Genomic DNA, 23,288 nt, shown 5'->3' with positions numbered 1-23,288 from the left:
TTGCCAGCCAATGCTTTCCAGTGATGCTTTTGATTTGGGCTGTTTATTTATAGCAGCTACTCAGCACCGAGTACAGCTCTTGCTGTAGGGAAGAGATTCCAGCAGTATTTAGGATATCCGATATATTAAAAAAACAAACCAACTGTGCCTATCAACATTAACAATCACATCTGTGCTATTTCATCAATAGTTCAATAAAATGGAACTGTAGGGTGATTTGTTAGCTGACATAAAGGAGGGCTTGAACATTTTGTTGATTGGATTGGCAATAATCAGATAAATCAGATCAAGTGAGGGGAGGTTTGGGAGATATATAATTTATGCTATACAAATATTTTCAGGTTAGAGACTTTTAAAATTGTTGGCTGCCAATATACAGAGGAGGAGTAAGGCAGCCAGATAATTTTGTCAAAACCCAGAAAAATGGTTGCCTCACATATGTCAATCTGTTATTCATACGGGAGACAGTACACAAGTTGACCATGTCACAAAAAATGGGAGGAAATGACTGGGACATTAATAAATATCTGGAAATATATATGGGAAAATATTACCAAATATACTGATTGTTAGCATTGATAGATAATTCTATTAAACTTTGGATAATGTGGTATCTAACACCATCTGGGATATCTAGAAGATACAAGACAGGAAATGATAGATGTTGGAAACGTACAGCGGATAGAGCAGATTTTATCCACTGCTGGTGGAACTATCCTGAGGCTAAGAAATATTGGCATGAAACTGTGTCTAATATAAACAATACAAGCACTCAGTACACTTAGACCCCAAAGCGTACTTAATAACTTTCTTTAAGGATGCAGTCCCCCAAGGTCAGAGAGAGATTCTTATATCATATGGTTCTAGCAGCAAGGATTTTGTATGCAAAATATTGGGAGGGGAGAACACCCCTATTTAAGGGAATGGTTTATACAGTAATACTTTTGGAACTTTAAGCACAATCACCTGGATGCTATAGGTCTGACAAGGCAAAAGGAAAATAAATATTCTTTTCTTCTCTTTCTTTTTCTCACTCCTTTGGTGTTCTTTTTTATTTCTATTTGTTCCTTCTTTGTTGATTTTATATTTTGGATTTAAATAATAATCACTGTTATTTAAAGTTCACTTACAATCCGATACATCTTTGTAAACCAGGTAATGATTGTTTGAATGTCAGTCTGTTTCCTAGTCCACTTTTTCAATTTTCACCTCTACTAATAATAACAACAATCAGTGCTCCCCCCCCTTTCTTAAAAAAAATGTTTAGGGGTACTCTCATTTTCATACCCATATGGAAATACTGCCCCTCAATGAGGCCAAACTTAGATTCACAAAATGTTTAGGGGAATGCGTACCCCTGCGTCCCCCCACAAAAAAGCACTGATAACAATAATAATAAGAAAATAAAAATTTAAAACCCCTAACAAGCCTTTCTGTCAGCTATACATCAGCAACAACCCTATATTTGATACAAAATGATTATTGCTTTATTATTTACTTATTTTTGTTAAGCAGGCTTGAGGAAAAGTACACTTTCCACTCCCCCCCCTCTCTCTTTGTGTGTGTAAACCTTGTTTTGAGCATTATCAACATTCAAGCCTAACAAAGTCAAAACCTCATTGTTACAAGTAGCTCCCTATGCAGGAGCTGTTCAGCTGCAAACAAACCCGTATTTGATGCACTAAAAATGCCTTGAAAACAAAAATATTTGCAATATATTAGGCAGATATAGAAATACCTCCCTCTAGTGACTAAAGACCAGTAGTGATGTATGGAAGTGAGAGCTGGACCATGAAGAAGGCTGATCGCCGAAGAATTGCTGCTTTTGAATTATGGTGCTGGAGGAGACTCTTGAGAGTCCCATGGACTGCAAGAAGATCAAACCTATCCATTCTTAAGGAAATCAGCCCTGAGTGTTCACTGGAACGACAGATCGTGAAGCTGAGGCTCCAATACTTTGGCCACCTCATGAGAAGAGAAGACTCTCTGGAAAAGACCCTGATGTTGGGAAAGATGGCGGGCACAAGGAGAAGGGGACGATAGAGGACGAGATGGTTGGATAGTGTTCTGGAAGCTACCAGCATGAGTTTGAGGAAACTGCGGGAGGCAGTGGAAGACAGGAGTGCCTGGCTCTGGTCCATGGGGTCACGAAGAGTTGGACACGACTAAACGACTAAACAACAGTGACTAAAGATGGTAATTTGTGACCTCTTTCGATAGGCAACCTTAAGCCTTTGCTGTAGATTTTACCTTCCAGGTGAAGAAAATTATGCATGAACGCTTAAATTTAAGCTACTGTATTAGGCCGCCTGTGAGAATAAAGAATTTTAGGCTGAAATACTTCAGCTTAACATGGTTAACTAAACTTGGTGCAAAACTTCACAAGAGCCCTCATGCCTCCTTCCCAAAGCTCAGCGCCTTGTTTACCCAGCTCTGGGAAGGCAGCACGAGGGCTGGAGAGGCATCAAAAGTTGCCTTGGACTGTGTGTTGGACTACCCTGAGCTGGCAGTATTTTTGTCACCATATTGAAGATGGCGGGCTGAGACCTCCAAGGAGTGTTATTTTTCTAGAAAAAGAGGTGCTGGAGCTCACCATGAACCCTTGTTCTCTTAGAATGGCAATGGCGCCCACCTGAGAGGTGCCAGAACTGAGTTCCAGCGTGTTCTGGCTGGGGGAAAAAAAGCCCTGCCCCAGAGGAGAGTGGTTTGTCAAACGCTTACTGGTGAGTTCATGGTTGAGGTGAGTTGTGGATTTCCCAGCTCCCTGCCTTTGCAATCATATTATATGAAATTTGGATCTTACCAGCGTAGCATGAGGGTAGACGAAGATGATGTCAGTCCTGCACACTGCAGTTGGGCCCAGTACCAGGTTCAGGAGCTGTGAAGTGGTGCCATCAACTTGTCTCTCCTCTAATAGCACTTGTGAGAGGCTTGTAGCACACTTAGGTGGGTGAACAGTTTATTACTGAATTTCTGCTAGAACGGATGCAAGACCTGAAACAATTCTCAGCTAGCATATTCTCTTCTACCACAGCATCTTTCTCAGATGTAACAGGGATAAATTATACCTTTAGAGAGCATCAATTATAGCCAATTACTCACATCTAGAACATAATGAAGATTACTGTATTTTCATCAAGATGTGATTTTTTTTTTTAAGGGACAAGGCCTTTATAATTCAGGAAGTGAAACTGTTACGTAATGTATGCTAGAGAAGTATACTGATAATGTACTCATTTCAGCCTACTACTGTATTTTTTGCACCATAACACTCACTTTTTTCCTCCTAAAAAGTAAGGGGAAATGTCTGTGCGTGTTATGGAGGCAATGCCCACGGGTGGCATGCCTACGGATTTTCCTCCTCTAAAAACTACGTGCGTGTTATGGTTGGGTGCGTGTTATAGAGCGAAAAATACGGTAATTTGGATGCTTTATTATCACAGGTACACATATTTTGGGGGAGAAGGGGTTGCTGAGCAGCTGCTGTAGCATTTTCTGCATGAAACATGTTTATTACTATCATGGTGGATGAAGATTGAAAGCTAGTAAGGGGGAAAAAGTGAGGCTTATATTCAGGCCAATACGATACATTTACTTTGCAACTTTCGTGCCAGGTGGCATACCCATTTGGCTCCACAGAACTACCTTGTGAGGTAGGGACCAGCTCAAGGTGACTTAGTGAGCTTCATGGCTGGGTTGGGGGGGGTCTACAGTGGGGTCTCCCGAGCCCTAGTTTGACCGTCTTAATAAGCAGCCCATTCAGGTTTTCAGAGTGGTGTTCACTTCTCTGGGCTTCTTGAAAATGAGCAAAGAATGGGAATGATTTCAACTTTTTGCTTCCAGATTTGGTGTTAGCTAAGGAATATATAACTTGTTATTTTACACACACACACACACACACACACACACACACACACACACACACTATGCTCTCTCCTATTTGTAGAAGTGTGCTTTCCCCAAGGCTTTTTTTCAGACATACATGGTTCTCTTCCCTCCTCCTCCAAGCTCACAAATAGCCTGTATTGTTGGGAGACTGCCTGGTCCAAAATCACACACTAAGTTTTCTCGCCAAGCAGGGATTTGATCCCAGGTATCTGTAGGTATAACCCAACACAATAACCACTACAGCACCTTAGCTGTGATTTACACCTCTGGTTGCAGCAAAACTAAGCCACCAAAAATAGGGATTTGGAATTGGTGAGTTTTGTTGCAAAGCTAGAAGGCTGCCTGGATGCTATGTTGCACTTGTACAGAATCATGTTCCATGGGGGCACAATATCATTCATCACATCTTGTCAGTACAAGATGCCTCAGCAAATATATGGTCTACATCTTCAGTGAAACCAACCCCACACAAATACTGAAGCCTCTTGCATCTGTGGGCTGTAGCCCACAGTATCAGAGCTGACAAAGCCAATTAAGTAAGTGGTGGAAGAGGACATCCAGAAACAGAATGGATTCTAGCATGAGTGGCAGAACCTCAGCAAACTTCCCGATAGAAAAGTTGTGTCTGCCAAATCTTTTTCAAGCAGCAACAGGTGGTCCCTCCCTTCTGCAGCGGCATTGCCAGGGAAAAGTGCCATTTGACTGGGGGGAAATGAAATCCATTTGTAGAACCACCAAGAAGACATTGCCATTTTGGGAACCAAATCATTAAATATTTGTAACAACACTTTTGGAAAGGCTCAAGCTGTATACAGTGAATAACCTTGACAAATGTCAACATAGTATGATCAGTTCTCCAGCTTAAAAAATAAATAAATACAGAGACAGCCTCTGACATACAGATGAATGATATTATCTAAAATGCATTGAACTATAAAAGGGTAGTAAATGAACAAACATTGCTCTATGCTACCTCTCAATTATTTGAAATAAATAGGTGGCTACAACCAATAATTCATTGTATCAATCCGGTTTAACATTGCACTAGAGTATTTTAAATGTGGCATTAAAGTGAAAGGTAAAGTCAAGTACAGTGGTACCTCGAGTTACAAACACCTCAAGTTACAAATGCTTCAGGTTACAAACTCTGCTAACCTGGAAGAATTACCTCGAGTTGAGAACTTTGCCCCAGGATTAGAACGGAAATCGTGTGCTGGCGGCGCAACAGCAGCAAGAGGCCCCATTAGCGAAAGCACGCTTCTAGTTAAGAACAGTTTCAGGTTTAGAACGGACCTCCGAAATGAAACAAGTTGGTAACTAGAGGTACCACTGTATTAATAGGCTAAGAGATTGTGAGTTCCTCTATTTCTCAAATCCTGCAAGAGAGAGATGAACACATCGGTCACGCAGATGGTCAGTCCAGATGGAGATGTGAACTGCTTTCCATTGAGCCTGATGGATGCTTCTGATATGGAGGAATGCAAGCACACACCTGGCCCATTGGTCACACAAAGCTTGACTATAGCTGGGTCTATGCCATAGCAGAGGCCTTCTGAAGTCAGTAGGTGCGGTGGTCTGTACATGCTTCAACTGTGGGTTTTGCTCTTCTTTTTCTTAGCTCAGCATGGATAGTGGTCTGGTCTTCCTTAGTTTGATATTTTCTTTTTAGCTTCTTTTTTCTCTGAAAGGCACCTTTACCCTCCCTTGTTGATCTGTATTTCCTATTTTTCTTAAAAAGAATAAGCACATTTATTTAAATTAAGCCTGACACAACCTGGATTAATGTAGCATGGTTCCTTGCTTATACTTACGGTATTTGGGGAGAGAATACACACAATCCCTTTCCACAATATGAGGGGACATGAGAATTGCATTGTCCAGCCATGGCCCTTTGCATCGGCCAGATATGCCCTCCCTGCAGCCCATGGTCGTAAGCTCAGCCTTAGTGGGCATTATAAACTCAGCATTCCTCTATGGACTCCTGGAAGTCCCGTGCCAATCAAGATTTCCCATCATTTGGAGGAGCCATACGTCTGTACATCCTTACACATGCAGGGCCCATTACCACTGAGCCTGAACTCGCAACCATCAGAGAGGCATGGCTCAGCCAGCACAACCCCCCTTTCTCCTCAACATGCAAGGAGTGTTTTCATGAACACCCTCTTGCCAACCTGTAACTACCGACTGTTCTGTTGTGTAATGATAGTGACACTGGGTCTCTGCATAGTTGTGCTTCTACAGCTTTGTACTTAAAAGTATGGTAAGATAGGAGCCAACTTCTAGGGGCCGAGGGGGTCTATGCCCCCTCCAATAAAATATTTGTGGGGGCCAGGGGCTCCCAGTTGATGGGCCTTGCCATTTAAATGATGTGTGTGACCATGTCATGTGATTGCTTATGTGGGGTGGGGCTTACCTAGGCACCTCAATATTTTATTCAAGTTGGCACACCTGTAAGACACTGAGCTTCGAGCATCTGTGAAGGGAAGCAGTTTCCTGTGACCACAACTCTGACCGTATCAGCCTAGAGTGACCACCCTTACTCCTCAGGTTTTTGTAAGACTCATATCTGTCATGAGTAATAAGAAAAAGCAATTTCTACATTTATTAAAAATCACTTTATTTCTCATAATCTTATTACTAGGGCTGCCATTCAATAAAAAATGTAGCTGATTAATCCTGTAAGATTTAGTCAATACTTTTGTGCATAAATTTGCATATGATAATACAATTGTGCTTGTAAAAGTCTTGCTTTTAGACAGGAGCAAAAAAGTTCCCGCATGGTAGAAAAGGTGTGCCTCCTTTCTAAACTGACACACTGCGGTTTTTATAACTGTGTGCATTAAAAATACTTTTTTTATATAAAGAAACAACCTGTGGCCTGATTAATTAGAGGCACCTTTAGTCAAGCGAAATGTTCTAAATTGATTAATTTATTAGGCTAATTCAATAAATGTTGCAGCCTTTACATATCACACATTTAACACAAATAGATAACAAGGGAGAGAAGCAACAAAAAATAAGTAAACAAAATATACAAAGGTGAATGAAACAGAATTACATAGCATACAACTGAAAGCAACTCAAAATACAAATGAAAACTAAGAAAAATGATCAATGGAGGCCCTGCAAGGCTTCCCCTTAGTTGGAAATGGTGAATGGAGAGTCACCTCCTCCCAGATATGGAACATATAACTACAAAAGCTGCAAGCTCTACACAGGTGCTATTTCCCATTAAACAAGAGGCCTTGCAGGGTCTCTCCAAAATGAAAGTGAGACCTCTCTGATTGCCATTACTCCCCCCACTCCCACCATGCAAATGTTCAAGAATAATTGGATGGTGGTGGGCACAGGGTTCAAATCCCACCTTAAGTCAGGGCCAGGTCAAAAGGAACTACAGCTGATACAAATAAGGTCAGACTTTTCAAGTGTGTGTGCATGCATGCCAGTCAAAGAGAATCACATTTTTAGTTCTTCTCTTCCCATTCAGAGTCTCACAGCATCATTACTCAATGTGCCTGAAGTTGAATTACAGAGTTGGAAGGGACCATGAGGATCATCTAGTCTAGAGTTGTCATATCTTGAAGAGCAAAAAGGAGCACAGCCTGAGCCACTGCCAGCCCAAGCCAGGGAAAGAGGCAGGCGGAGGCGTGGGTGGGTGTGGCTGCCGTGCATTTCTCTCCCCGGCTCGGGCTGGCAGTGGCTGCAGTGTGCAGAGCACCCATGCCCATCTTTCCCTGGCTTGGGCTGGCAGCAGCCACGGCATGCAAAGCAGCCTGAGCCACCCACGCCTGAGCTGCCTGCACCCCCCAAAACTGCACCCCCAAACCCGACACTTGCTATAAATGTACAGATCCCCCCAGATGGGTGTGTAGGCCCCCCAAAAGAGGACATGTCTGGGATTTCCTGGACGTAAGGCAAACCTAATCTATTCCAACCCCTGCAGTACAGGACTCTTTCACCCAACGTGGGACTTGAAGGCATGACATTGAGATTAAGAGTCTCATGCTCTACTGACTGAGCTATCCCTATACAACCCTATACCTTGGTTGTCAAACTTTATCTGTTCCGGAAATCCATTTGACTCCTGGAACCATTCGAAAACCAAGGCACGGCTTCCAATTGGCTGCAGGAGCTTCCTGCACTCAATTGGAAGCTGCAGAAGCCGTGTTGGATGTTCACCTTCCAAATAATGTTTGCAAGCTGGAACACTTACTTCCGGGTTTGCAGCGTTCGGGACCCGATTTGTTCAGGAGCCAAGCCGTTCAAGAACCAAGATAGCACTGTAATGCTGCAGGAAGCAAGGGTTTCACAACACTCTTGCTACTGCTACTAGTTAATATTTATTAAGTACCAAGATTCCATAGTCTTAGGAGGGGAGTGAGGGAGAAGCCATGTTAATCACCCCGACCTCCTTTGAAACACCACAAGCAAGCAAGCAATCAAAAGGAGAAAATGATAAGTACTATGGGGCCCAGCCTCCATCAGTACAACTTGAGTAAAAAAAACCAGGGGCTTGGTGTAGTTACAGGACTGCTTCACACAACTATCAAAGACCAGGAGAGTACTAGAATTCTCAATTCACAGGCAGCTTCTTAAAATCAGATTATCTGTGCTGATAATGTTGTTGAACCTTAGAGCTGGGCCTTGGCCCTTAGGTTAAAACACAACAGTTTTTACTGCTGATTAGAGAAGAGAGATTACAAGCAAGCAATGCACCAGCCTCAATATTGTTGCCACAGGACTTCTCTAAAGTCTTGAAAAAGATGCTTGACAAATATGCAGTGCTTGTGCAAATGGTATTGCTACTGTGTGCATGGGGGAAGACTTCTTTGGCTTTCGCATGCGGCCATTCACAGAGGACGGGTGGAGAAAATAGGGATGGCAAATAAGGTATTAACTTTGAGAAATACACTGGTGACAGAGAGGATGTAGCAGAGGAGCTATAAGGTGAATTTCAGTAAAGACTTTTCAGGAAAGTGAGTGCTGAGTAGTGATGGGCGATTTCCCATCAGCCAACATCAGACTGACTTGGAAAATAAGTCAAACTACTTTACAAAATTGAAATACCTTAGCTTCTTTCCCGAGCCAACCCAATTTCAGAAGTTATTTACCATCCCAGCCTGCAAAACACTCACCACCTATTATTGCCAATCCCCCAGTATTTATTTCTAAGCAACAAATTTTCCTACTTGGAGTAATAGAATGGAGTGTTTTCCTGGACAAAAAGTATTTTGTTGCTTCCTTTTCTTTCTATTCATCATCCAGCTAGGGTGCTTATGGGAGAAACATCTTCCAGCTGGACAAAACAAAGGCCAGTGAAGATGCAATGCCACAGAATGAGATTAGTCAGTGCTCGCCTACGTGGGCTAGGACACACTGCCAATAAGCAATGCCTGGTAGTGTGAGAAAGGTTCTGGGATCTAATACCTGTGTCATTAAAGGAAATTGGATTCACAGATTAGTCTGCTGCATTTCTACCAAGCAAAATTATTTATCTTGCCATCCTTCTAATTTAAATGTCAGGATTTTGCAGAGCATTTGTTCAAGCTAATCTCAGAACATACCATACTCCTTTAAAGTACTAACTGTTGCAAAGGGAAACAATACTCTCAGTTGGTAGAGAACTAAACAAGAATGAAAAATGATAGGTTATGTGTAGGATTTGGATGAAACTAGCTCCTTGAGAATTGAAAGTAAGCTGATAAAAATATATCATTGAACAATGTTCTGAGCATAATTTGTAAACATTCCTTAAGTTATCACACATGAGAACGAGGCATCCTTATCTTTTGTCATTTTTTTGTAACGCTAGGCATAACCTTTCACAAACTCTCTCTCTTCACTAGAAAAGGTGAAGAACAAAGACAGCCCAAAATACCAATACTGAGATTCCTAAGAATATTTTAGCATTCCTCTGCTGTGTGATGTACTTTGTAGGCTGTGTGTCTAGATTCATATAGCCTTCCCCCCTCCCCCAATAGTTACTTCTACAACAAGGGGTTCTAGAGCTGTTATTGCACTTCATAAAATCCATAAATATATAGCAAAATGACAACCAGAAGCAGGCACGTGGTCAAGTTTTGCTCAGAAATTTCTTTTTCAGGATTTTTTTTACTTGTATCACCACCTCTTGGCCCAGCAGAATGGTTGAGGGTGGTACCAAGGTAACTCTCCTTTCCATTCCACTAGACTTCTTTGATTTAGATGTTCGTTTATTCTAAAAACTGTCTGACAATACTGAAATGCATATTGGTAATTTTGTTGCAAACATTTATTGCAATTAATGCATAAAAATATAATGCCAAAGTAATGGCATACAGTTACAATTTTAAAATCAATTTTAAAATCAATATCATTTAAAGATTATAAATGGATTTCAAAAATAACACTTAGAAAAAAGACAGAATTGCATTCCAAAATACTGCAAAAACTGGTGCTCTTTTCTGACCAGTAAGGAGGTTTACCCAGCTTCTATTTCAAGCAAATTCACTTTTTCTTCCCTCCTTTTCCTCCTTTTCCTCCTCCCTTTTTTTTCTTCTGCACATCTGGGGTTTTCTTTTCTTGCTCTGCTCGAAGAGCGGCTTCTTCAGCTGCTAGTGCTTCTAATCTTAAGCGCTCAGCTTCTAATAGCTTAGCTCTGTATGCTTCCCGGACGCTGAGCACCCTGCCTCGTGCTTCATCTAAGGATGCCTATCCAAAGACAAACACATCCACTCTATTCAAAATTAAACCTATAGGTATATAATAAATCTAGTGCCCTTCTAGTAATATTTTAAGTACTTCATTTAGTCCATAAATATGTGGGTCCTTTCCTTTTCCCAATTACATGGCTTAATTGTCAGTTTTGTTTAATTATATCAAATGGGAGAAACTATCATTTGCCTTTTCAAGTGTATACTTATATATCTTGGGTGTATACCTAAAACAACAACGAAATATTTTGAGCAGATTTCAGTGTTCTAAAACTCTAAATGCTTACTTCACAACCAAGAAAATTGCACAATGAATTCCTTACGTATTATCTGACACCAGGCCTTTTCTACCTAAGGAAAAATTCTGCATCTTGATACAAGAATGTTAAAATGCAACAAATGTTTTAAAGTATAAGACACATCAAATGTGCATGCAATTTGTTTGATTTCCAAATTATTACAAGATGTTATTTCCCAGAAGTCTGTAGTAGCATAGAAGGTACTGTAATAAAAAATCCTAAGTATTATCTCTTCAATACTGTGGGTTGCACAACTTTTATAAAAGCATGAATATTTTAGTTACCTAGAGCTCATGTATATTTTCTCACAAAGTTTTTATTTTTCTAATGACCACAGAGATGTATTATACTGAAGGTTTTTTAAAGATGTTTGTCTAAGGGCTGCTTGTTCATACATAACTCTAAGTAGCAATACCAAAGAAACTGCCTAGGGAGCAAGCCCCATTGAACCCAGCAGGACTTCTCTGAGTAAACATGCACAGGATCATGTTATTGCAATGTCTGGTCACTATAACTGCATGTTGTACTTCCTCTCCGTCCTCAGCATGCCAAATTTGGATTGATGATTAAAAAGAAAGAAAAGGAAGAAAAGGAAGTGAAAGGAAATCAGGAAAAATATGAACCAAGCAAAAACGTAACAGGTAAGCATGCATGCATGCATGCATGCATGCATGCATAAATAAATAAATAAATAAATAAATAAATAAATAAATAAGACATTTATTCAAATGATTAGCAGAATTATGCATACTTACCTGAAGATTGTCATACATATCAAGTACATTTTGCTTCAACCGATTCCTAGCTGTGTGTTCTTGCCCTCTGTGTTCTCCAACCATCTCTCGAAATTGTCTAAAATGATTTATTTCTTCTGCCTTACGCATCTCTTGCTCTTGAATAATAGCTTCATTTTTCAAGACAGGTTCAGGTAGTGTTTTTCTGTGGGTAAAGCAGAGATTAAATAGTTCCCTTTGATGTGCTGCTTAGTTAGAATTGATTTCAGGGTGCTCAGATCCAGATCCACTCCATCTCCATAGCTTTGGGAGCAGGACATGCTTAGAAAATGAGACTAGGCACAAATGAGACAACATGGTGTACTGCTAAATATAAAGGCATATAAAGGTCTGTATCCGAGAAAGCCATCCTTTTTGCAAAAGGACTTTTGATTGAGCGGAATGAACTTTTCAAGTGCATGTTGTGTTCTCAGCCCTCTAGAGGGGAAGTGCCATCACACAAGTGGGAGTTCTTGTGCTAATGGGATAACTTCATGGGGTACAACTAACCATAGGAGCTAGATGAGTACTTTAAAATATTTCTTAGGGTTGCCATATGTCTAGAATTTCCCGGCCATACATGGAATACTGCATTTGGCAACAGTGTCCAGGTGGAAATCGATAAAACCTTCAAGATGTATGGCAACCCATGTTGGCGGTGTCAATTTTGCCGAACTTCCATCAAAGTCATTTTTTTGCAGAACAAAACCAAAAAGCTCAACAACTTTTCCGTCACTGTTTGAAATATGGCAACCCTACATTTCTTAACTTTTACACATTAAAAAAAATAAGTGTTGTAACCAAACATTAAACACTTGCTGCAATTTACCTAATATAGGGAGAGAGGTCTAAAGGTTCCTTCCGCTGCGTTTCAGCAACTACTCCAGCGGGGGACACCACTAGTTCAGAAACAGGAGAAGCAGTCCCTGGCCAGAAAAGAGAAACTGGTCAAAACTTTAGTACCAAATTATCCCAGACTATGAATACATGATAGTTATATATTGACCAGATCCAAAGATATAAATATGCACCAGCATGTATATTTGCAAAGTGACATGATGATCAGATGGCCAGTGAAGTCACCTTTACCCAAACCGAACTGCTGCCTGGTAGAAGAGCTTGGGCTCTATCCCAGTCTATAGAAACAGATTGTCAGTACTGTCAAAGCTAACAATTTTTTACCCATCTGAATGAAACTGCACCTCCAGACCATGTCTGTCTATGTATGAGATCCCTAGTTGCACGGCAAGGTGTAAGCCTTTCTCCTTGTGCCATATTTCCTATATCCTTCCAATCACTGGGCTACAGACTTAATTAGCTGGCTTCCACTCCATTTCTGGGCATAGCTGTCAACTTATCCCTTTTCTTGCGAGGAATACTATTCGGAATAAGGGAATTTCCCTTAAAAAAAGGAAAACGTTGACAGCTATGTTTCTGGGACTAATACAAAGTGCTGGGTTTAACCTCTAAAGCCCGAAAATGACTTAGGGCTGGGTTACCTGACAGTTCACCATCCCTCATATATATCTGTCTAGACCCTGCAACTTCCTTGGAAGACCTTCTCCAGGTTTCCTACCTAATTAAGTGAGGAAAAAACAGCTACGAGGGAAAGGTGGTGGTATCTCCCCATTTATGGAATGTCTCCCCCGCCCCCCAAAAGCTTGCCTGGCACTTCACTATGGTCTTTATGACACCAGAAGAAGACCTCCTTGTTTTTCCAGGCCTTTTATAATTACAACCCATTGAGTGCTTCAGCTTTTGTGCAAGGGATTTTAAGCTAGTGTTAACTATTTTAAATTCTAGGTTTCTGCTTGCTTTAGTTGCTTTTTTGCTCAGCTTTTTTGTTTTTGTAGCTTATCTTATTTCAGTGTAAGTGTTTCAACTGTGAATTATATTTTGTAATTTATGTAAACTGCCCAGAGAACTTAGTTGTATGAGTAATATACAAATGATACAAATGCAATTGACAGAAAGACAGATACCTTAAGTGCATGATTAAATATGTGTGTGTATATACAAGAGCCATTAGGCCTTCTGACTGGGAGTCACACAGTGGATGTTAATCCTTCCTTCCATTCTGTTCTCCCAACAAAAATGGCCAGTGAAGCTCCCAGGAGGGGAGTTGATATGGACACAAAGAGCAGCCTCCCTCCTGGGCCAAATGTCAGACTGCCAGGAGGATTTTCACTAGGAAAACATAGCGAGGGATACATCCTTCCTCCAAGCTGCTGCCCCTGACTTGGATCAGGGGCCTGTGCAACATGGTTGTTTATGTTGTGAACCACCCTGAGATGGTATAGGTATAGGTATAGGTATAGGGCGGTATACAAATTTAATAAATAATAATAACAGTTTAGACTGCAGTATTTTTGCTAATGGTTGGACAGTGTTCTCGAAGCTACAAACATGAGCCTGACCAAACTGCGGGAGGCAGTGGAAGACAGGAGTGCCTGGCGTGCTCTGGTCCATGGGGTCACGAAGAGTCGGACACGACTAAACGACTAAACAACAACAACAACATTTTTGCTAAAATGCATTCCAAAAGCAAGGTATATTTAGAAGTGACTTGAAAAGCAACACCCTTTTTATGGCGGATGGAAATTACTATTTCATTCCACAAATCCTACACCTGAAAACAGTTTCTTCAAGGTTTTCATAGGTAAGAAAGCTTGTATTATTTTAGGCTTGCCATGTGTCCTCTTTTTCCAGGACACCTTTCAGTGCTAAAATTTGAGATAAATTTCATTCATTTGCTTTGAGTGGCTGTTATAGCCGTCATAGCGTCCTCTTTTTTGGTCTTCAAAATATGGCAACCCTATTTATGTAGGCATACACATACCTGTTTCTCCTGAACTCACTCTAGTGCTGACACTGTCGGCCTCAGACGCAACTAAACCTTTCCGTGCACATTTATTAATAAACTGCATGCGCTCCTGAACAGCCTGCAAAGAGAGTTTTATTGCAAATATTTGAAGTACTGCATGCTATATTAATTATCAAGCCATTTTAATATAGGAACATTTTTATCACTGGCAAAAGATATATTCAATAATTCATGAATTTTATAGATGCAAAAGCCAGAATTTTAGGCTAAAAGCTTAATATGATCATAAAAATTCTATGCATCCGTGCACTGGTAAGCACTGGCTATCAACATGGATTTAAAGCCTCTTGGTTTTATCAACACCAACATGTATCTAGCATGGATATCTAAAAGCAATTATAATAGTTGTCCCACCCTCAAGTCTGTTTAGAAGATGCTTCCAAAGCCAACATCTTGTTTATGATTCCCAGTTCACATGTAAACAAACAAGATTGGCTTGGCCTGTTGGTTGTTGGGTTGGCATTGCAAACAGACTTGAGACATCGGGAAATAGGGTTCTTCTATACAGCAACAACTGGTGAAGCAATTTTTAAACCCTCCCTTCCTTTCCCACATAATATTGATGTTTATTGCAATAATGTGAGTCCAAATCAACACACTGTAGCCTTGGAATGCCTGTTTGCTCCAAATCAAATCCTGCCAACAGGAGGTCCTTTCATGGCTGACAGTCTCCAGGAAAAGGTTGCCAGGCAGGAATGCTCTCCTATATTTTATAATTTTGAAATGACTGACAAAACAGTCCTTGAGGCAGATCTACAAAAAGCCAGGCAATACAAAGCAAGGTCTTCCACAACCTTGTTGTCTGTGATGGAGAATGAGTAGGTGGTCACTCCCTTTCTTCCACTCATGCCATTTTTCTTAAAGTAATCTGGAAAGCTATTATTCCCTTCCCCCTTCAAATAAGTTGAACTCGGGGAAAGGAAATTACCTTTTTCGGAGTCACAAATTTTCAACAACAAAGAATGTGTCACAATTAGGAAAATGATCTCAATGATTGTCATCCAGATGGGATGGGGGAGGATCTGGCTTCTCAGACAGGAGAGCAGTGGAGCAGAATCCAAAACCAGAGGCAAGCGGGCGGGGAGTAGCTAAATACACAGTTCGAAATTAGGGGAGGCAGGTCCAATGAGTAGCCACCCAGAGTGGCTGGGGAAACCCAGCCAGATGGGCAGGGTACAAATAAATTATTATTATTATTATTATTATTATTATTATTATTATTATTATTAGTGGTGGGTGCTTGTCTTCTTTCAACTCCAAAAGGCAGCTATTGTGTCTGACTTTGTATGGAGAAAGAAACTAAAAGGCATGCTACAGAAAGCCAGGATTTGACACTTCACTGGTTATGTTAGGAGACTCATCTACTCAGGGCAGTCTTTAGCATATGCACCGCCCAGTGCCCCAAAATTTAGTTTAGCTGCCCCAAAATTAACTTTTATTGAGATTTTTTGGAAGGGGGGAAGCCAAAATTGTTGAGCTATTTTTGGTAGGGGAAATCGCTCACCTGTAACAACACCACAGTGGAAAAAGCTGCTTTTGTTTCCTAACTCGTCAAGTATGTTTGACGCTACGGGGTAGCAGAGCAACAGAGGAGGGGGGCGGGGACTTTCACTCCATTGCTTTTCACTGCCACCAATCGAGAGGGACTAGTATACAGCAGTAGGTATACATTTGGCACCCCCCAGAATTCGGCACCCGAGTGCACCACACCCTGAGTAATGACGGCCCTGCATCTACTACCACATCTACTTCATGTGAGGTACTTATATGAATACATTTCTAAGAAAGACAGGAAAGTCTAAATCATTGCATGTCTGCTACATGCCCACTTCTCCCCTGTCTGACCACTAGTTTGTGTTTGAGCTGAATACTATCTTAGAGAACAAAAACAAAGAAATAAGTTTGCATTTTCTCACCCAATCCTTTGCCCATTGCCCCATAATAGAGCCACTGCTGGTAAGATGGCCACAATATACCAGGCACAGTCAATGTTAGGGCAAGCAACAGATAGATAGTCAAAAAGCCTGACATGGCATAAGACAGCTTCCTGTATTGCCTATGATGTTACCATAGCAACATAGGCACATGCATGTAATTGCAGTGGCATACGAAACAACAATCTCTTCAGATTTGGTCTGGCTGTACAACAGTAGCATGTTATCATTGCACACCAAGAGAACGTATCATTTAAATTTTGAGCCGAGCGGCTTAATTGTTTTAATAAGTGATGGAGGTCTGGCTGACAACTGAATGATGAGTCACTGAATTAAAGCACACACATGGGTAAATGACTCATGTCACAACATTCAACTGCAGTGCTTGGAGTGACAGGAACAGAAACAAAAAATCAATATTTCCTCCTTAAATTATGCAATTTTAAGCTGTTTGACTACTAGCTGTTAAATAACAAAAACAACTGGGTACATGGAAAATGCACTGAATAAAGCACAATATTTTTAAAAGCAACTGAAAAGGGGAGATTATTAATGCTTATAAAAGAAAAGGACCTTGTTTTGTTTTGACAGTCATGTTGATGCTCAGTTATTTACATAAAATATGCCCTGCTGGAATGGATCAAAGGCCCAATCTAATCCAGCATTCTGAGTCCAGCAGTGACTGGTATTGTCTTTTAAACATATTAGGCTGGATTAAACTAAGTTGTTGTGCTAGCAGAATCCAGTGCAATGAGTAATGAGTCCCACTGTAGGTCTCCCTTGCTCTTCCCAAATCAGCTTGGGAGGAGCAGGAGAACCCCTAGAAAAGTCGGAGGGGTGGGAAATCATTCTGTCTGGCAAGCACAGGGGTGCCATCTCCTAGGGGCTGAACACACCCCCAAGTCCAAATCAGAGAGCCGGGCACAATGTGGCCTCAATAGCCATGGCTCCTTCTCCTCTTCCTCCTCCTGCTATGGAGGGGAAAGAGGCTGGAAGCAGCCCCAGGCCGGTGGCGGCAGCTGCAGGAGAAGCCACAGCCATTGAAGCTGTGCTGCCACTGTGCTGCCACTGTGCTGAGCTCTGCCCCAGCTCCTCCAACATCCTGACATCACATGCACTGTGCATCCCCCCCCCCCCCAATCTTATTCAGAAGCTGGCATGTGCGGGCAAGCAGAAATGCTTCTGCTGAGAGGGCAATAGATTTGGCACAAAATTTAATTACACCCATTGTAAGCCACCTCATGTTGGCTACTATGATGAAAACAGCAATGTTAAAAATTGCAGCCATAACCAAGTCAGAATGTTACCAGCCAGCACTGTAAAGCATAGATGAAAATTCAGGGCTTTCACTGCCTAGCTGCCTACCGTGATTTATTCAAATCAATCTCTCAGTTCAGCCTCAGCACTCACTCTTTAAACAGGAGTTTGATACTGAAAAATCTCTGCAGGGATTTGACTTTTTGTTGGCATTTCCACACTACCCTGCTGAATCTCGGAACTCATTTTAAATGCATGTGTAAAACGATAAGCCCTGGTTACCTTAACAGCTCTCCCTGGCTCCGCAGCCTCCCATGCTTGCTTCATAGCTTTGATCTCATCTGCTCTCTCAGTGTCTTTCCTCAAATCCAGTGCTTCTATTTCATTTTGTTCAATGACTAGACGTAAGATCCAGGAGGGTTTGTTAGGATCAGATTGCTAGAAATGAAATGCACAAAGCAAAATCAGAAGAGCACATATTGCTTTGAAACTCTCAAATGAATGAAAGAGCCAATTCATTATCGAGAAGCACTGTCTGTGATAGACTGTTATTGTCAAAGAATGCCAAATGCCACCCTCTGGTTTCATTGGACATATGTGTGCTCAACTTTGCAAGGGAACCTGCAAGAGTTACCATCCCCAAAACTAGTCTGTTTCCCCCATACATGCAGCAAAGGCTGCTTTCAGTCAATATCTTCTTTAGCAGAGCAGTAATGGGTCAATGGAGGGTTGGATTTGAAGTGAACCCCAATGTGAGTTGTTTTAAAACCTGGTTTCTAAACTGCGGTTCAGGAGTGCCCTTATTCATGGCTAGCATATGACTGCCAAGAGAAATTTGTAAAAATGGGGTAATTGCTGGGGAGGAAAGAGAGCATGTGATTCTGCTACCCAAACTATGAGTAGTCTTGGAGTAGCACTATGTTTATCATGGGTGCTAATCATTTGCAGCACATCAATGGCATGAAAGGAGGGAGAAAAAACTCTTTTTCCATTTACAGATGCTTGCTTCCGTGTCCAGTCACCTGACAATGGTTGTTATTTGCCATAGCTAAGATACCAAGTTGCCTAGGGGGCTCTTGTGGATAATTAGTATTACTTGGCTTAACTAGGCCATCACCATGTAAAATGAAGAAATGCGGACGGAAACAAGTTAATGAAAATAAACAAGAGAGGCCACTTGAGTTGATCCAAGTAGATAGACAGAAGAGAACACCCTAAAAAGTGTGGCAATGTATTTCCACCCTCAAGTGGAGGTGTAGAGGAAGGGGAATCAAAAACTATTAAGGGTCATTAAATAAGGGTCATTAAAATAAAGATGATGATAATTATGATAGTGGAAGATATGAATGAAATGTGTATGAGGGGCAGAACAAGTTGTGAAACCTCTCAGTTGTCACAACTGTGACATTAGTGATGCAAATTGCAACTGATATTAATATTTCGTTGCTCCAGCAAATTCAAATAGAATTTGAATTCAATTCAATTTGCATTCCATTCAATTATACAGGATCTCAAGACAGCTGCCTAGCCAGGCAGAGCTGAAATATAGCACAATACAGTGTGTGTTTCAGCCATAGCACTAGAGAGTGAACATATTAAAAAAAATTTACTACCTTCCCTTTCACTCCTGGAAAAATAAAGAAGAAATTTACTCTATACAACATCATTCAGAACATTTGAAAATGCACTTTATGAACTCATTTATTTATTATTACCTGTGATTCGGGCCTAACAACAGTTACAGGTTTTTCTTTAGCAGCTTTTTCTGCCTTCTCAGTTGTTTTCTCCTTCACTTTTCGACCTCCTTTGGAAGAGCCTGCAGATTTTTGTCCTTCCATGTTGCTGTGAATGTCTGGACTTAGGACACTTACACTTTCTTCATGTTTTTCAGTAGGACGTGCTGTGTAAATTTCATTGCAGTGTTTATTTATGCTTTCCATTTATGCTTCTGGAGCTACATAATTGTTTGTTACCGAAGAGTTTACTTTTAGGAAACAGGTCTTAAAAATTATGCACTCTCCCTTATTTATGACAAACTGTTGTAAATTTCACTTTAAAAGTACCGGTAAAATGTTCTGTCCTAGCTACTTAATTTGGACACTAAAATCTACCCTAGATGGCACTGTTGTCTTACATTATGAAATATTAGGATGAGAGATGAAAGCTTATAGAAGTGGTTTTCTATTTTTCCATTTACGCAATAGCGTTTTTTGGAAATTATCAAGTGACATGTTCTTTTGATGCAGGACTGTATCAGCATCTTTGAATAAAAAATAATTTTAACTACATCCAGCATGTCTGCAACTCTTCTTGACAGCCTCTTTCTGAAAATGGATGCTTTCACACTCAAAACACTACCACTACTTTTCCAAGTTAATATAATGATAGACTTTCAGGAAGTATTTTAAATAAACAAAAAGTAACTTAGATCTTCTTGGGAGAAAAGCAATGACAAACCTAGACAGCATCTTAAAAAGCAGAGACATCACCTTGCCAACAAAGGTCTGTATAGTAAAAGCTATGGTTTTCCCAGTAGTGATGTATGGAAGTGAGAGCTGGACCATAAAGAAGGCTGACTACCGAAGAATTGCTGCTTTTGAATTATGGTGCTGGAGGAGACTCTTGAGAGTCCCATGGACTGCAAGAAGATCAAACGCATCCATTCCTAAGGAAATCAGCCCTGAGTGCTCACTGGGAGGACAGATCCTGAAGCTGAGGCTCCAATACTTTGGCCACCTCATGAGAAGAGAAGATTCCCTGGAAAAGACCCTGACGTTGGGAAAGATGGAGGGCACAAGGAGAAGGGGACGACAGAAGATGAGATGGTTGGACAGTGTTCTTGAAGCTACCAGCATGAGTTTGACCAAACTGCGGGAGGCAGTGGAAGACAGGAGTGCCTGGGGTGCTCTGGTCCATGGGGTCATGAAGAGTCGGAACCGACTAAACGACTACACAACAACAACAACTTAGAACTTAAGAACAGTTAGTTGGATAACAGTGAGTGGTCTTAAGAACAGTCAGTCACAAGGAAGGTGGGCTGGCCAGCTGATCCCACACAGACCCAGGTGGAACACACAGTCCATTGTACACAGAAAATTAAAAAATAAATAATTAAAAAGCACAGGCAACAGCTTCTTCCAATAGCTTCAGCCACAAGGGAAATAGGGCTGGCCGCACTCAGCCCTGGATAGAACCATCACCACCTAAAAAAACCCAGTTTCATATCCTTTGACATGCATAATTATTTCAATCATTATAAAGGATGGTAAAAAAGTTATTATTTGGGGGCATAATTCAAAACAAATCGCACTCCAAAGTAGAAGCTGGAAAAATAAGACCAAATAAATAAATAAATAAATAAATAAATAAATAAATAGTGACATCATTCTCGTAGTATCAGAGCAACAGTTCATCTTCAACTGTATGCTCATATTTGTTCATTTCAGTACACTGTTTCTAATGTCTTGGTGTAAGAAAGGTAATAAGGTACACTTGCATACTAAAGAAGAAAAAAGCTACTCCCAGAGAAATTTGCACTCCAGTCTTATTGAATTCCTAAAACAAGCTACTAGGAAGAATGTCCCATTGAAATTCAAGACACATATTTCAGAGTAAAAATGCATAGGATTGCCCTGAGACTTAAGCACCATAGTTTTAACGGACTTGAGTATAATTGATTTTTTCTGGTTTGACCTCTCTCTCTCTATTTAATAAAGTTTTGTGCTACCATTCAGTAAAAACGTTCTCAGGGTGGTATTAAAGGCATTTCTCAGAAATAATTTGCTATTTGTAAGTTCTCATACAATTCTGTTAAATGTAAGTTACATAATTAGCTAACTGAAATCAAAGAAATTGGTGTTTCAGTTATGACGCATTTCAATAAAAAAATAAGCATGTAGCAAAGTCACTCACTCACCTTTGATTTCATTTTTTTCCAGTTCTCTCAGTGCCTGAACAAATACCAATTGGTTCTCAGTAAGTGGCCAACTGTTATGCAACACTGAGGCTTGTATAATATACTTGTGAGGCTGTAAAAGCCAAATGCAGTAAATTACTTTTTTTCAGAAATAATCACAGCTTCTTATTTTAATATTTTAAAAAACCTTGCTTTTAGCCACCACCCCTTTGACTGCTATCTTGGATTTCTGTAGGGAAGGAAAGAAGGGTCAAATAAGGTGCTTGAAGAGACCTGATTAGCTGTAACTTGGGCAGCCACTGGCCGCGCTTCCCTGGCCTTCCACCAGCTTTTGCTTGGCCTTTGAAGGACTCTTAGATAACCGAGCCGCTCAAGGGGTTTAGCATGACGAACCTAAAACGTGGTCGTACCTCTTCTGTGGAAGACCTTTCCTTTAATGCCTCAGAACCTTTGTCTAAGGTTTCGAAGCCTACTGGGCTGGATTCACCACCTAAGACCTTAGAGCCTTCTATCTCATCATTGGAGGAGTTTTTCTGCAATCTTGTGCTTCCTTCGCCTGTTACCTCCAAGCAGTTAGATTGCCTACATGATCCTGCAATGACTCCAAACAACCTTTTAAACACCTCCAAGCAGGTAGACTGTCCATATGACCCCGCAACGACTTCAAATACTCCCTCGCTGTTGGATATAACCTCCAGCCCAGATGGCCTCTCTCCCCACCCCGACCCTCATCGTAAAGCTTTATGTGATATAGTACAATCAGTGGAGCTGAGGACTTTGCAGAAATATTGCCTGCACTTGGCTGACGAAATAAAGGTGCTATCAGCTTCCATCAATATGTTAGAGGGAAAACTAAATGCCTTCACCAAAACCCCTGCCTCTATTTTGAATCCGCCATTAAATCATCAGGGACCTGATAATCATGAGGCACAGAGCCTAAGTAGGGGGCAGCAGCTAGTAAACCTCCAACTCACCCCTAACAATATATGCTTGAACATCGCTCACTCCTGCTTCCCCTACTATGCCTGGAGAAATTGTAAAGCTGCTGTGATCTCATTGCGAATGTTGACCAGGTCCTACTTGGCCCAGGGTGATCTCCTATTCATTAGAATGGCTGCCAGAGACTCCAAAATTTAAGCGCTTGTTGCTCAAGTTCGACTCTCCCAGGCTTCCTGCACTTTTGAGCAAACTTCAAAATCGCCTCAACTGGTATGGAATCTTCCCACAAAGATGCTTCTTTAACAACTGTAGGGGCATTATTGGGAAAATCCCAAACTCAGCAAATTTGGTTAGCCGGCCTACAAGGAGGATTGAGGATTATGACCAGAATTCGCAGCAACGGACCCTTCCTATGAACCCCTCCCTACGATTTACTAGCCGACCATCCCATCGGCAAGAAGGGACTGCCTTAAGGGGTAGAGCTTTGATGGGTCCAGCCTTGGCCATTATAGATGCTCCTAAAGATTGGCAGACACAAGCCCATGTGGACCCCCCTGCAGCGATAACGATCTCCAATCCTCAAAATGGCTGCATTCCTTGTGCTGATACCATGACGATGCAAGAGACACTGGGAGATCCAGTAGCCCTTTGGACAAACACTGAGGCAGTGGCAAGGCTAAACAAGCTACTGGAAGCTAACCGAAAA

The 23,288-nt window shown here is 41.1% G+C and overlaps 1 protein-coding gene across 4 annotated transcripts in view; it reads right to left on the bottom strand.

Annotated features, from left to right (window-relative positions):
- Positions 1-4,016: 4,016 nt before the first annotated feature.
- ADGB (androglobin) overlaps positions 4,017-23,288 on the bottom strand; it is a 70,301-nt gene continuing 51,029 nt past the window's right edge. For 2 of the 4 annotated variants that reach the window (XM_053382114.1, XM_053382117.1), the window contains 7 exons: positions 21,644-21,755; positions 19,443-19,627; positions 18,010-18,165; positions 14,492-14,594; positions 12,482-12,578; positions 11,635-11,818; positions 10,142-10,578 (listed from right to left, as the gene is read on the bottom strand). In XM_053382114.1, coding sequence (XP_053238089.1) covers positions 10,375-10,578; positions 11,635-11,818; positions 12,482-12,578; positions 14,492-14,594; positions 18,010-18,165; positions 19,443-19,627; positions 21,644-21,755 — 1,041 coding nt within the window. In that variant the 3' untranslated portion in view covers positions 10,142-10,374. Of the gene's footprint in view, positions 5,618-10,141; positions 10,579-11,634; positions 11,819-12,481; positions 12,579-14,491; positions 14,595-18,009; positions 18,166-19,442; positions 19,628-21,643; positions 21,756-23,288 lie in introns of those variants that run through there. The other 2 variants (XM_053382115.1, XM_053382116.1) reach the window with 2 other exon arrangements.

The sequence above is a fragment of the Podarcis raffonei genome, chromosome 3, assembly GCF_027172205.1.
Source record: "Podarcis raffonei isolate rPodRaf1 chromosome 3, rPodRaf1.pri, whole genome shotgun sequence".
Classification (NCBI taxonomy): domain Eukaryota; kingdom Metazoa; phylum Chordata; class Lepidosauria; order Squamata; family Lacertidae; genus Podarcis; species Podarcis raffonei.
This window is presented reverse-complemented; position numbering and strand designations above follow the sequence as displayed.